This window comes from Festucalex cinctus, chromosome 2 (assembly GCF_051991245.1).
Source record: "Festucalex cinctus isolate MCC-2025b chromosome 2, RoL_Fcin_1.0, whole genome shotgun sequence".
Taxonomy (NCBI): Eukaryota; Metazoa; Chordata; class Actinopteri; order Syngnathiformes; family Syngnathidae; genus Festucalex; species Festucalex cinctus.
In genome coordinates this window covers 35,626,490-35,639,574 of record NC_135412.1, presented here as the reverse complement: position 1 = coordinate 35,639,574, position 13,085 = coordinate 35,626,490, and the positions used below count along the sequence as shown (strand labels likewise).

General features: G+C 40.4%; 1 protein-coding gene across 7 annotated transcripts in view; it reads right to left on the bottom strand.

Moving 5' to 3' along the window:
- The window catches only part of bsna (bassoon presynaptic cytomatrix protein a), a 143,494-nt gene that overhangs the window by 55,827 nt on the left and 74,582 nt on the right, over positions 1-13,085 (bottom strand). For all 7 annotated transcript variants that reach the window (XM_077514856.1, XM_077514858.1, XM_077514860.1 and 4 more), the window contains one exon: positions 10,309-10,767. In XM_077514856.1, the coding sequence (XP_077370982.1) occupies positions 10,309-10,767 (459 nt within the window). The remainder of the gene's footprint in view (positions 1-10,308; positions 10,768-13,085) is intronic.

The following is a 13,085-nucleotide window of genomic DNA, read 5'->3' as shown; positions in this document are numbered from 1 at the left end:
TCACTTGTTGTGCGCGACTGCGCGCGAGCGCGCGTGCCGTGTCGCGAGCACGGCGTTGACGGTAGGCGCCCCCCCCCCAAAAAAAAGGTGCGTAACGTCTTTGCATTATGTTTACAACATCCGGGGAATGAAGCGTCTCTGAGCGCAACTTTGCTAGCTCTCTGTAAACACGGAAGTAGCTTGAATAGTGCTGCTACTGAAATGTAAACAAAACAAGTAGAGCACGGTGCAGAACTCTTGCTATTGTTATGAAAACCATAAAGCCTAACTCGCAACCGATTCACAGCAACGCGATATCCGGTCCACAGCTTTACAAGCAATGTATCTAAGGATTCGCAGCGGATTTTGTATCGGTTGACGAGTTTGCTACCGATACGGCCGTTGAGCTCCCCTTGACGACCGATGGTTTGGTCGAATCGGTTTTTTGTCCCACCCCTAGTATTTGCACGTCGGGGTACTGGCACGTTAGGGTACTGTTTCATAAGAAACCGTCTAAATTGTAAATGTTTTGCCATGCTTTTTGTGTTTGTTCACATTGCTATGGAATGCTTTGTCGAGGTATTCGGCTGATAGGTATGCCTCCCAATATTCACACATCTAGCTGAATCATATAAAAAAAATAATTCTTTGCAAACAATGCATCGCTACAGCAAAGGCGTGCCACGTTGGGGTACTTGCACGTCGGGGTACTGGCACGTTGGGGTACTGTCAAATAGGACAAGGACCATCTAAAATGTTTTTGACAAGCCTTGTGTGTGCAAAGTTTAATCAAAACGCAAAATATGGTGCGCAATTCCCAAAATAAATTCAAAATGGCGGACTTCCTTTTAGGTTTAGCATACGGCTACAGAATACTTTTTGTAGGTCTTAAGCTAATAGGTATGCCTCCCAGTTTTCACAAATCTAGGTCAAGTCATCTTTAGTTGTGTATCGCTTGAATCATACAATTGGAAATGCTCCATAAAAATGCATAGAGGGCGCTATTGAGCACAACGTTGGGTTACTTGCACGTCAGGGTACTGGCACGTTGGGGTACTGTTACATGGAACAAGGACCATTTAAAATGTTAGTTTTTTCCATGCCTTGTCTGTGCAAAGTTTAATGAAGAAGGCCAAAAATGATGTATAATTCCCAAAATAAAATCAAAATAGCGGACTTCCTCTTTGGTTTGGCAAATGGCTACATAATACTTTTTTGTAGGTCTAGCATAATCATACAATCGGAAATGCTTCATAAAAATGTCTAGAGGGCGCTATTTATTGCAAATTGCACAATAAATCTCTGAAAATTCATGTTCATGACAAGTCTGATGTGTTTGCAAAGTTTCATGAGTTTTCATGTGTATAAAAAAAAAAAAAAAGCAGCACTTGACAACTGTTACATGGAACAAGGACCATTTAAAATGTTAGTTTTTTCCATGCCTTGTCTGTGCAAAGTTGAATGAAAAAGGCCAAAAATGATGTATAATTCCCAAAATAAAATCAAAATAGCGGACTTCCTCTTTGGTTTGGCAAATGGCTACATAATACTTTTTTGTAGGTCTAGCATAATCATACAATCGGAAATGCTTCATAAAAAGGTCTAGAGGGCGCTATTTATTGCAAATTGCACAATAAATCTCTGAAAATTCATGTTCATGACAAGTCTGATGTGTTTGCAAAGTTCCATGAGTTTTCATGTGTATAAAAAAAAAAAAGCAGCACTTGACAAACAATGCATTGCTATGGCAACAGCGTGTTACAAAATAAAAAACTTTCGATTACTTTGCATCTTAAACATCTTAAGATGAAACACACCAAGTTTGAAGACAGTCGGATAAATTTTGTAGGAGGGGTTCGTTAAAATATGACCCCTGAAAGTTTTTCCTTGCCCGGTTGGAGGGTTAGATCAGGGAATGTCGCAACTTGTTTGTGGTTAAGTGCTACAGAAGTAAATGTGTCTTAACAACCTCATGATTGAATGTGTTTTCAATTCTCTAGGATGTGATTGGATTGTATCAATTAAATGTTCTTATAACTGATTCAATGAGTAGTAAAAATAGTGTGTCAAGTATAATGACATGAAATATAAGGAATACAAAAAACAAAACAAGAACCCTCTAAATTACACATTTTGTTCCAGGCTTTATGTGCGTGCATAGTTTGAGTATACACCTAGGTTTAGGCCAGGAGTGTTCAAACCTTTTGCAAAGAGGGTGTGGTAAGGTGAAAATGTGTGGGGCCTAATCAACCATTTAGTTTAGCCTGACATAATTTTTTTACATGCATATGTAAATATATATATGTGGACAAATGTGTACATATGTCTACAAATTTTTGTAGCTCGAGCTGCTTCGTCCAACTGGGAACGCTGCATTAAGAAGGATTTTTTTTCCCTTTGCCAACAGTGCATGCCACGACAACAGCGTGCGACGAAATAAAAAGCTTTCAATAACTTTTCATCGTCAACATCTTAAGATGAATCACACCAAGTTTGAAGATGATCGGATAAACTCTGTAGGAGGAGTTCGTTAAAATAAGACCCCTATGAAATGGCCAAAAAAATGGCAACATGTTCCAAAGTAAATCAAAATGGCAGACTTCCTGTTAGGTTTAGCATATGGTTCAAAAAGAGTTTTTTGTACCTCGAGGGCTGTTACATATGTCTTCAAATTTTGGTCACTCTAGGTGAAACGTACAGCCGGAAATGCTTCATTAAGTAAAAATTTTGAAATGCAAAATTTGATGCCCTGCCTCTGGCGGACTTCCTGTTAGGTTTAGCATATGGCACCAACAGGCTTTTTTGTAGATCATAGTCTGTTACATATGTGTACCAATTTTCGTAGCTCTAGATTAAACGTATAACCGGCAATACTTCAGATGAAACATGCCAAAGAATGAAGACAATCTGATAAGTTTTGTAGAAAATATGAGGCCTATAAAAGGCCCCCAAAAAATGGCTACAAATAGCAAAGTAAATCAAAATGCCGGACTTCCTGTTTGGCTTAGCATATGGTTCGAAAAGACTTTTTTGTACATCGTGGGCTCTTATGTATGCCTCCAAATTATCATAGCGCTAGGTGAAAGGTACAACCGGGAATGCTTCGTTAAAGAGGAGTTTTTTAGCTCAAAAAGTGATGCCCGGCCCTTGCGGGACTTCCTGTTGGGTTTAGCACAAAGCAGCAAGAGACTTTTTTTGTACATCGTGGGCTGTTACATATGTCTACAAATTTTCGTAGCTCAAGCTGCTTCGTACAACTGAGAATTCTTCATTAAGAAGAATTTTTTTCCTTTGCAAACAAGTGCATGCCACGACAACAGCGTGCAGCGAAATAAAAAGCTTTCAATAACTTTTCATCTTCAACATCTTAAGATGAATCACACCACGTTTGAAGATGATCGGATAAACTCTGTAAGAGGAGTTCGTTAAAATAGGACCCCTATGAAATGGCCAAAAAAATGGGAACACGTTCCAAAGTAAATCAAAATGGTGGACTTTCTGTTAGGTTTAGCATATGGTTCAAAAAGAGTTTTTTGTACCTTGAGGGCTGTTACATATGTCTTTAAATTTTGGTAACTCTAGGTGAAACGTACAGCCGGGAATGCTTCATTAAGTAAGAATTTTGAAACTCAAAATTTGATGCCCCGCCTCTGGCTGACTTCCTGTTGGGTTTAGCATATGGCACCAACAGACTTTTTTGTAGGTCATAGTCTGTTACATATGTGTACCAATTTTCGTAGCTCTAGGTTAAACATACAACCGGCAATACTACGTTTAGTAAGAGTTTTGAAACTCTAAATTTGATGCCCCACCGCCGTCATATAGTATGTCGAAAACTTTAGATTTTTTACCATGGTGTTGTCCCAGGTCTTGAGATGGTACATCCCAAGTTTGAAGTCAATTGGATTAACCGTGTAGGAGAAGCAGGCAAAAGTATGACCCCTGTAAATGTGCAAAAATTGGCCAAAATTGGACATTTAAATACTCATATCTCACTTCCTGTCTATTTTAGGGTACACACATCAAAGAGGTTTTTGTTCATCTGGATGTGCTACAGGTGCCACACAATTTTCATAGCCGTCGGACAATCGTAGCGGGCCAGGGATCTGTTTAACCTATGTAGGTGGCGCTATGGAGCCATTTTTCTGTTATCACCTATGGCGACTTTAAAATATCAAATTTTTCGCCAGGCCTGACGTGTGTGTAAAGTTTGGTGAGTTTTCGTTCACGTTTAGTGTCTCAAAAATGTGATTGTTTGCGGAAAAGAATAATAACAAATAAAAAGAAGAAGAACTAGAGCTGCGAGCAGCTATAAAGGGCCCTCGCAACCCGGGCCACGTTGGGGTACTTGCACGTCGGGGTACTGGCACGTTGGGGTACTGTCAAATAGGACAAGACCATCTAAAATGTTTTTGACAAGCCTTGTGTGTGCAAAGTTTAATCAAAACGCAAAATATGGTGTGCAATTCCCAAAATAAATTCAAAATGGTGGACTTCCTTTTAGGTTTAGCATACGGCTACAGAATACCTTTTGTAGGTCTTAAGCTAATAGGTATGCCTCCCAGTTTTCATAAATCTTGGTCAAGTCATCTTTAGTTGTGTATTGCTTGAATCATACAATTGGAAATGCTCCATAAAAATGCATAGAGGGCGCTATTGAGCACGTTGGGTTACTTGCACGTCAGGGTACTGGCACGTTGGGGTACTGTTACATGGAACAAGGACCATTTAAAATGTTAGTTTTTTCCATGGCTTGTCTGTGCAAAGTTTAATGAGAAAGGCCAAAAATGATGTATAATTCCCAAAATAAAATCAAAATAGCGGACTTCCTCTTTGGTTTGGCAAATGGCTACATAATACTTTTTTGTAGGTATTAGGCTGATAGGGGTCTGTCCTAATTTTCACAAATCTAGCAGAATCATACAATCGGAAATACTTCATAAAAATGTCTAGAGGGCGCTATTTATTGCAAATTGCACAATAAATCTCTGAAAATTCATGTTCATGACAAGTCTGATGTGTTTGCAAAGTTTCATAAGTTTTCACACATGTATAGATAAAAAAACAAAGCAGCACTTCACTTGGCAAACTGCATCGCTATAGCAGCAGCGTGCGACAAAATAAAAAACTTTTGATAACTTTGCATCTTAAACATCTTAAGATGAAACACACCAAGTTTGAAGACGGTCGGATGAACTTTGTACGAGGAGTTCGTTAAAATATGACAACTGAAAAAGGCCACAAAAAATGGCAACAAATCCCATCGTAAATCAAAATGGCAGACTTCCTGTTTGGTTTATCACATGGTTCCAAGAGACTTTTTTGTACATCGTGGGCTCTTATGTATGCCTGCAAATTATCATCGCGCTAGGTGAAACGTACAACCAGGAATGCTTCGTTAAAGAGGAGTTTTCTAGCTCAAAATGTGATGCCCGGCCCCTGGGGGACTTCCTGTTGGGTTTAGCACATGGCACCAAGAGACTTTTTTGTACACTGTGGGCTGTTACATATGTCTACAATTTTTTGTAGCTCTAGCTACTTCGTACAACTGGGAATGCTTCATTAAGAGGGATTTTTTTCCTTTGCAAAAAGTGCATGCCACGACAACAGCGTGCGACGAAATAAAGAGCTTTCAATAACTTTTCATCCTCAACATCTTAAGATGAGTCACACCAAGTTTGAAGATGATCGGATAAACTCTGTAGGAGGAGTTCGTTAAAATATGACCCCTATGAAATGGCCCAAAAAATGGCAACACATTCCAAAGTAAATAAAAATGGTGGACATCCTGTTAGGTTTAGCATATGGTTCAAAAAGAGTTTTTTGTACCTCGAGGGCTGTTATATACCTCTACAAATTTTGGTAACTCTAGGTGAAACGTACAGCCGGGTATGCTTTGTTAAAGAGGAGTTTTTTAGCTTAAAATGTGATGCCCGGCCCCTGGGGGACTTCCTGTTGGGTTTAGCACAGGGCACCAAGAGACTTTTTTGTACATCTTGGGCTGTTACATGTGTCTACAAATTTTCGTAGCTCTAGCTGCTTCGTACAACTGGCAATGCTTCTTTAAGGATATTTTTTTTCCTTTGCAAACAGTGCATGCCATGACAACAGCGTGCGACGAAATACAAAGCTTTCAATAACTTTTCATCTTCAACATCTTAAGATGAATCACACCAAGTTTGAAGATGATCGGATAAACACTGTAGGAGGAGTTCGTTAAAATAAGACCCCAATGAAATGGCCAAAAAAATGGCAACACGTTCCAAAATAAATCAAAATGGCGGACTTCCTGTGAGGTTTAGCATATGGTTCAAAAAGAGTTTTTTGTAGGTCATAGCCTGTTACATATGTGTACACATTTTCGTAGCTCTAGATTAAACGTACAACCGGCAATGCTTCATGAAGTAAGAATTTTTAAACTCTAAATTTGATGCGTCGCCGACGTCATATAGTATATCAAAAACTTTAGATTTTTTACAATGATGTTGTCCCAGGTGTTGAGATGGTCCATCCCAAGTTTGAAGTTAATCGGGTTAACCGTGTAGGAGAAGCGGGCAAAAGTATGACCCCTGTAAATGTGCAAAACTGGGCCAAAATTGGACAGTCAGATGATCATACCTCACTTTCTGTCTATTTTAGGGTACACACATCAAAGAGGTTTTTGTTCATCTGGATGTGCTACGGGTGCCACACAATTTTCGTCGCCATAGGACAATCGTAGCGGGACAGGGATCCGTTTAACCTATGTAGGTGGCGCTATGGAGCCATTTTTCTGTTATCATGTATGGCGACTTTAAAATATCAAATTTTTCGCCAGGCCTGATGTGCGTGTAAAGTTTGGTGAGTTTTCGTTCACGTTTAGCGTCTCAAAAATGCGATTGTTTGCGGAGAAGAATAATAATAAGAATAATAATAATAAGAATAATAATAAGAAGAATTCCTACAAAAACAATAGGGCCTCGCAGCGGCACCGCCGCCGCCGCTGCTCGGGCCCTAATAATAAGAATTCCTTGAAAAACAATAGGGACCTCGCAGCGGTCGCTGCTCGGGCCCTAATAAGAATTCCTTCAGGAACAATAGGGACCTCGCAGCGGTCGCTGCTCGGGCCCTAACTAGAGCTGCGAGCAGCTATAAAGGGCCCTCGCAACCCGGGCCACGTTGGGGTACTTGCACGTCGGGGTACTGGCACGTTGGGGTACTGTCAAATAGGACAAGGACCATCTAAAATGTTTTTGACAAGCCTTGTGTGTGCAAAGTTTAATCAAAACGCAAAATATGGTGTGCAATTCCCAAAATAAATTCAAAATGGTGGACTTCCTTTTAGGTTTAGCATACGGCTACAGAATACCTTTTGTAGGTCTTAAGCTAATAGGTATGCCTCCCAGTTTTCATAAATCTTGGTCAAGTCATCTTTAGTTGTGTATCGCTTGAATCATACAATTGGAAATGCTCCATAAAAATGCATAGAGGGCGCTATTGAGCACAACGTTGGGTTACTTGCACGTCAGGGTACTGGCACGTTGGGGTACTGTTACATGGAACAAGGACCATTTAAAATGTTAGTTTTTTCCATGCCTTGTCTGTGCAAAGTTTAATGAAAAAGGCCAAAAATGATGTATAATTCCCAAAATAAAATCAAAATAGCGGACTTCCTCTTTGGTTTGGCAAATGGCTACATAATACTTTTTTGTAGGTCTAGCATAATCATACAATCGGAAATGCTTCATAAAAATGTCTAGAGGGCGCTATTTATTGCAAATTGCACAATAAATCTCTGAAAATTCATGTTCATGACAAGTCTGATGTGTTTGCAAAGTTTCATGAGTTTTCATGTGTATAAAAAAAAAAAAAGCAGCACTTGACAAACAATGCATTGCTATGGCAACAGCGTGTTACAAAATAAAAAACCTTTCGATTACTTTGCATCTTAAACATCTTAAGATGAAACACACCAAGTTTGAAGACAGTCGGATAAATTTTGTAGGAGGGGTTCGTTAAAATATGACCCCTGAAAAAGGCCACAAAAAATGGCAACAAATCCCATCATAAATCAAAATGGCAGACTTCCTGTTTGGTTTAGCACATGGTTCCAATAGACTTTTTTGTACATCATGGGCTCTTATGTATGCCTGCAAATTATCATAGCGCTAGGTGAAACGTACAACCGGGAATGCTTCGTTAAAGAGGAGTTTTTTAGCTCAAAATGTGATGCCCGGCCCCTGGGGGACTTCCTGTTAGGTTAAGCACATGGCACCAAGAGACTTTTTTGTACATCCTGGACTGTTACATATGTCTACAATTTTTCGTCGCTCTAGCTGCTTCGTACAACTGGGAATGCTTCATTAATAAGATTTTTTTTCCTTTGCAAAAATTGCATGCCACGACAACAGCGTGTGACGAAATAAAAAACTTTCAATAACTTTTCATTTTCAACATCTTAAGATGAATCACACCAAGTTTGAAGATGATCGGATAAACTCTGTAGAAGGAGTTTGTTAAAATATGACCCCTATGAAATGGCCAAAAAAAATGGCAACACATTCCAAAGTAAATCAAAATGGCGGACGTCCTGTTAGGTTTAGCATATGGTTCAAAAAGAGTTTTTTGTACCTCGAGGGCTGTTATATACCTCTACAAATTTTGGTAACTCTATGTGAAACGTACAGCCGGGTATGCTTTGTTAAAGAGGAGTTTTTTAGCTCAAAATGTGATGCCCGGCCCCTAGGGGACTTCCTGTTGGGTTTAGCACAGGGCACCAAGAGACTTTTTTGTACATCTTGGGCTGTTACATATGTCTACAAATTTTCGTAGCTCTAGCTGCTTCGTACAAATGGGAATGCTTCTTTAAGGATATTTTTTTTCCTTTAAAAACAGTGCATGCCATGACAACAGTGTGCGACGAAATACAAAGCTTTCAATAACTTTTCATCTTCAACATCTTAAGATGAATCACACCAACACTGTAGGAGGAGTTCGTTAAAATAAGACCCCAATGAAATGGCCAAAAAAATGGCAACACGTTCCAAAATAAATCAAAATGGTGGACTTCCTGTTAGGTTTAGCATATGGTTCAAAAAGAGTTTTTTGTAGGTCATAGCCTGTTACATATGTGTACCAATTTTCGTAGCTCTAGATTAAACGTACAACCGGCAATGCTTCGTGAAGTAAGAATTTTTAAACTCTAAATTTGATGCGCCGCCGCCGTCATATAGTATATCAAAAACTTTTCATTTTTCACAATGATGTTGTCCCAGGTGTTGAGATGGTACATCCCAAGTTTGAAGTCAATCGGGTTAACCATGTAGGAGAAGCGGGCAAAAGTATGACCCCTGTAAATGTGCAAAAATTGGCAAAAATTGGACATTTAAATACTCATACCTCACTTTCTGTCTATTTTAGGGTACACACTTCAAAGAGGTTTTTGTTCATTGGGATGTGCTACAGGTGCCACACAATTTTCATAGCCGTCGGACAATCGTAGTGGGACAGGGATCCGTTTAACCTATGTAGGGGGCGCTAAGGAGCCATTTTTCTGTTATCATGTATGGCGACTTTAAAATATCAAATTTTTCGCCAGGCCTGATGTGCGTGTAAAGTTTGGTGAGTTTTCGTTCACGTTTAGTGTCTCAAAAATGCGATTGTTTGCGGAGAAGAAAAAGAAGAATAATAAGAAGAATTCCTACAAAAACAATAGGGCCTCGCAGCGGCACCGCCGCAGCCGCTGCTCGGGCCCTAATAATAAGAATTCCTTCAGGAACAATAGGGACCTCGCAGCGGTCGCTGCTCGGGCCCTAATAAGAATTCCTTCAGGAACAATAGGGACCTCGCAGCGGTCGCTGCTCGGGCCCTAATAATAAGAATTCCTTGAAAAACAATAGGGACCTCGCAGCGGTCGCTGCTCGGGCCCTAATAATAATAAGAAGAATTCCTACAAAAACAATAGGGCCTCGCAGCGGCACCGCCGCCGCCGCTGCTCGGGCCCTAATAAGAAGAATTCCTACAAAAACAATAGGGCCTCGCAGCGGCACCGCCGCCGCCGCTGCTCGGGCCCTAATAAATAAATAAATAAATAACACTTTGAAAATATATATATATTGTCATCATAAGTAGGGCAATAATGTATTCTTAAAGACACTTTCCTAGTTGGAATAAAAGGATCTATCTTGAAGTCAGCACTTCACTTTGATTCAAAGTCATAAAGAAACACATTGCAGTTTAGTAAATGTCATTTTGGATTGGGTTGAAGTCAAGATGAAAGTAAAGAATGAGAATGAGGAAAGGTTTTACACATGGGTAAACTGCTACAAATAAAATACTACTATTACTTACATCGTAATGCCTTGATTTCTTAATTTCTCTGATTGGTGTGATTTGATCTCCCTTCTTGAGAGTGGTTTTGCTGTCTTTGACAGTTTGGCTTTCGGGCTCCATCTTGAGCTTTTCGTCTGTGGTTTTCGTCTTCTTCTGGGTCTCTGCTGTTGGTCCAGTTGATGTAGCTGGTATCGTTTTCTTGGTGTCTGTTGGCAGCTTGGCAGCATTTGGCCCAAACGGTTCGCTACCTCCTGTTCCCGACGGTGGTTTCTGTGTCTGAGGCTGGGCCGCCTTGGAGCCCTGCTGATTGGTGGCTTTGTGGAGAGGGCTTTGTTGACTGGCTGGTGCCTGGTGGCGTGGCGACCCGGCAGGCTGATGTTTGGGGGACGGGTGAGGAACAGGGAGAGGAGGCTCATCTAGACCTTCTCCGGACATCAGCCGTTGGGTTTGGCAGTTGAGACATAGCCACTCTTTTTTCTGAAAGACAGCACACATCGACACCTGTAGTTAACAACATCTGAAATCAATAATGTGATATATTTGGTAAATTCTGGTGGTGCTATTACACCAATCTTTTTCTTTTTTTCAGATATTATAGATTTCAGTTTTTGATGCTTGCACCGACTCTCTAGAGGTTCCACTCTTGATATTTGCCACTGTCAGTGATATCACTCATGTCAAGCCATTAATATACATTGTGTTGATTTGAATTTCATCTGAAAATACAATGCCACTCTTACTTGTATTTGTTTGTTACATTTTTTTTTTTAATGCCAAATAAGTTTATTAGAACTCAGCAAGCAATTTCCTTCATCTTTCACACGTCTGAGCATGATCACTCCTTTCATCCATCCTCTGCTTTCTCTGTTCAAGCCCTCTCACGCTCTCTGGTCTCCTTTCTTCTTTTGACAGTGTGAGAGCTATTTTTACCCAGAATTCCATTGTTCTGCTTGACCATACTTCTCTGCCGTCCTTGCTGTTTGCTTAAGGCTGCACTCTCCTGCACTGTACACTCATACTTACATGCTGTCACGCCGCCACCGGCGTGACGGCCCATGCTTTTATTTTTGTGTTCATGTTTCCTGTTTTGTTGTGAAATAATGATTCCCCTCTCACCTCAGGTCACTTACCCTTCCTGCTGCTTGCTAATTATCGGTCCCCGCCCATGATTACGATTTTTACAAAACTTTATTCAGTTTCACATCATTTACAAAAAAAATTCAAAAACACCAAGTACAAAAAGTTATTTACACATAAGGTACAAAGGCAATTAAAACACACAAAAATTCAAAACATCCAGAACATTTTACAACTGTAAAATATGCCAGGGAAAAAGCTTCTTTTTATCCTTATTTCGTTCTTTCCTTAAAAAACAGAGAATTTGTCTAAACACGGTGTTGCTATCAATTATTATATTCTTCATACTCATAACACACCTGGTTTTCCACAATTTTACACAGACAACAGTTATAATAATTTGAAATAGTTCTTTATCTTTAGAAGGTATGTTATTTTCTATCAAGCCATACATAATAGTGATATAATTAACATCTATTTTAAGTCCAACATCTTTCATCAATGCCCAGACTTGCTGAGCTCTATGACAATCAATCAGTAAATGTTGCTGTGTTTCATCCTCTGAACAATTACTCATAGGGCATTTTTTTGTCTTTACAAAGCATGACCACGAAACAATCGCGCGAGTCGGGAGCCTACCTACAGCAATCAACCATTTTATATCTTTCATCCCTTCTGGAATGATAGTATTTTTTTTATTTAAAATGCGGATAACTTCCGTGCATTGATTCCTGTCTAACAATTTAAAGTTAACCTCCCCACCAAATCGTACATCATTTATTTTTTGAAAGATCATTTTACACGTTAGACCATTCCAATCTAATTTCAGGTGTTCATATTGGGCAATAAAATCTCCAAAAACTAATTTATATGTAGGGCCCTGTCTAGCTCTTCCTATTCTTTTTTTCCAAAACGATAAGTCGCCAATCCACGGAGCTTTCCTAGATCCATGATTACCACCACCTGCCACCAATCAAGCCACAATAAAAGCCACCTGCATTCTCCCCTCCGTTGCCGAAGTGTCACACACAGTCAGTGCATGGAAGCGTCCCACAGTCCTCGAGTCCTTGTTCCCGGTGCCTTGTTGTCTTGCCTTGTTTTTGTGCCTTGTCCTCCCCAGCGGAGCGCCTTTAGTTACCCCTTTTGCCTTGAGCCTTTTTCCTCCCTAGCGGAGCGCCTTTTGTTGTCCCCTATACCTTTTGCCTGTTTTTTCCTCCCCAGTGGAGCGTTTTTAGTTCTCCACTTTTTGATTCCCCTTTCTCCTCTCAGTGTGAGAGGAGACAGCTGCTGACCGGCAATAAACCTGTTGCCTTTGTGGCCTACCTTTATCCTGCGTCTGGGTCCTACCTCTCCTTGTCGTGACACATGCATGCACATTTCTCATCAATGCAGAATGGAGGAAAGCCTGTCTGTCTGAATCCTAACCAAGAAGTGAGTGATGACAAGCAGAGAGAGGCTGGGGAGGAGAAAGGAAGGATGGGGTGTAGTGGAGGAGGCCAAAGGGTGCAATGAGAGTCGAGTGAGTGATAGCACACGTGCATGTGACGCATGCACATACACAATAATTGAACACTTTCCTGGAAGGATGTGCCTCCCCGCTGAGGCTGAGGCAAGTGGAGGAAGAAACTAGAGCTGCAGCTAAAGTGAGCGTCAGGGAGCTGCTGATTATTATGGTGCCAAAGGTGCTTCAAGACAGTTTGAACTCGTAATCAGGGTAT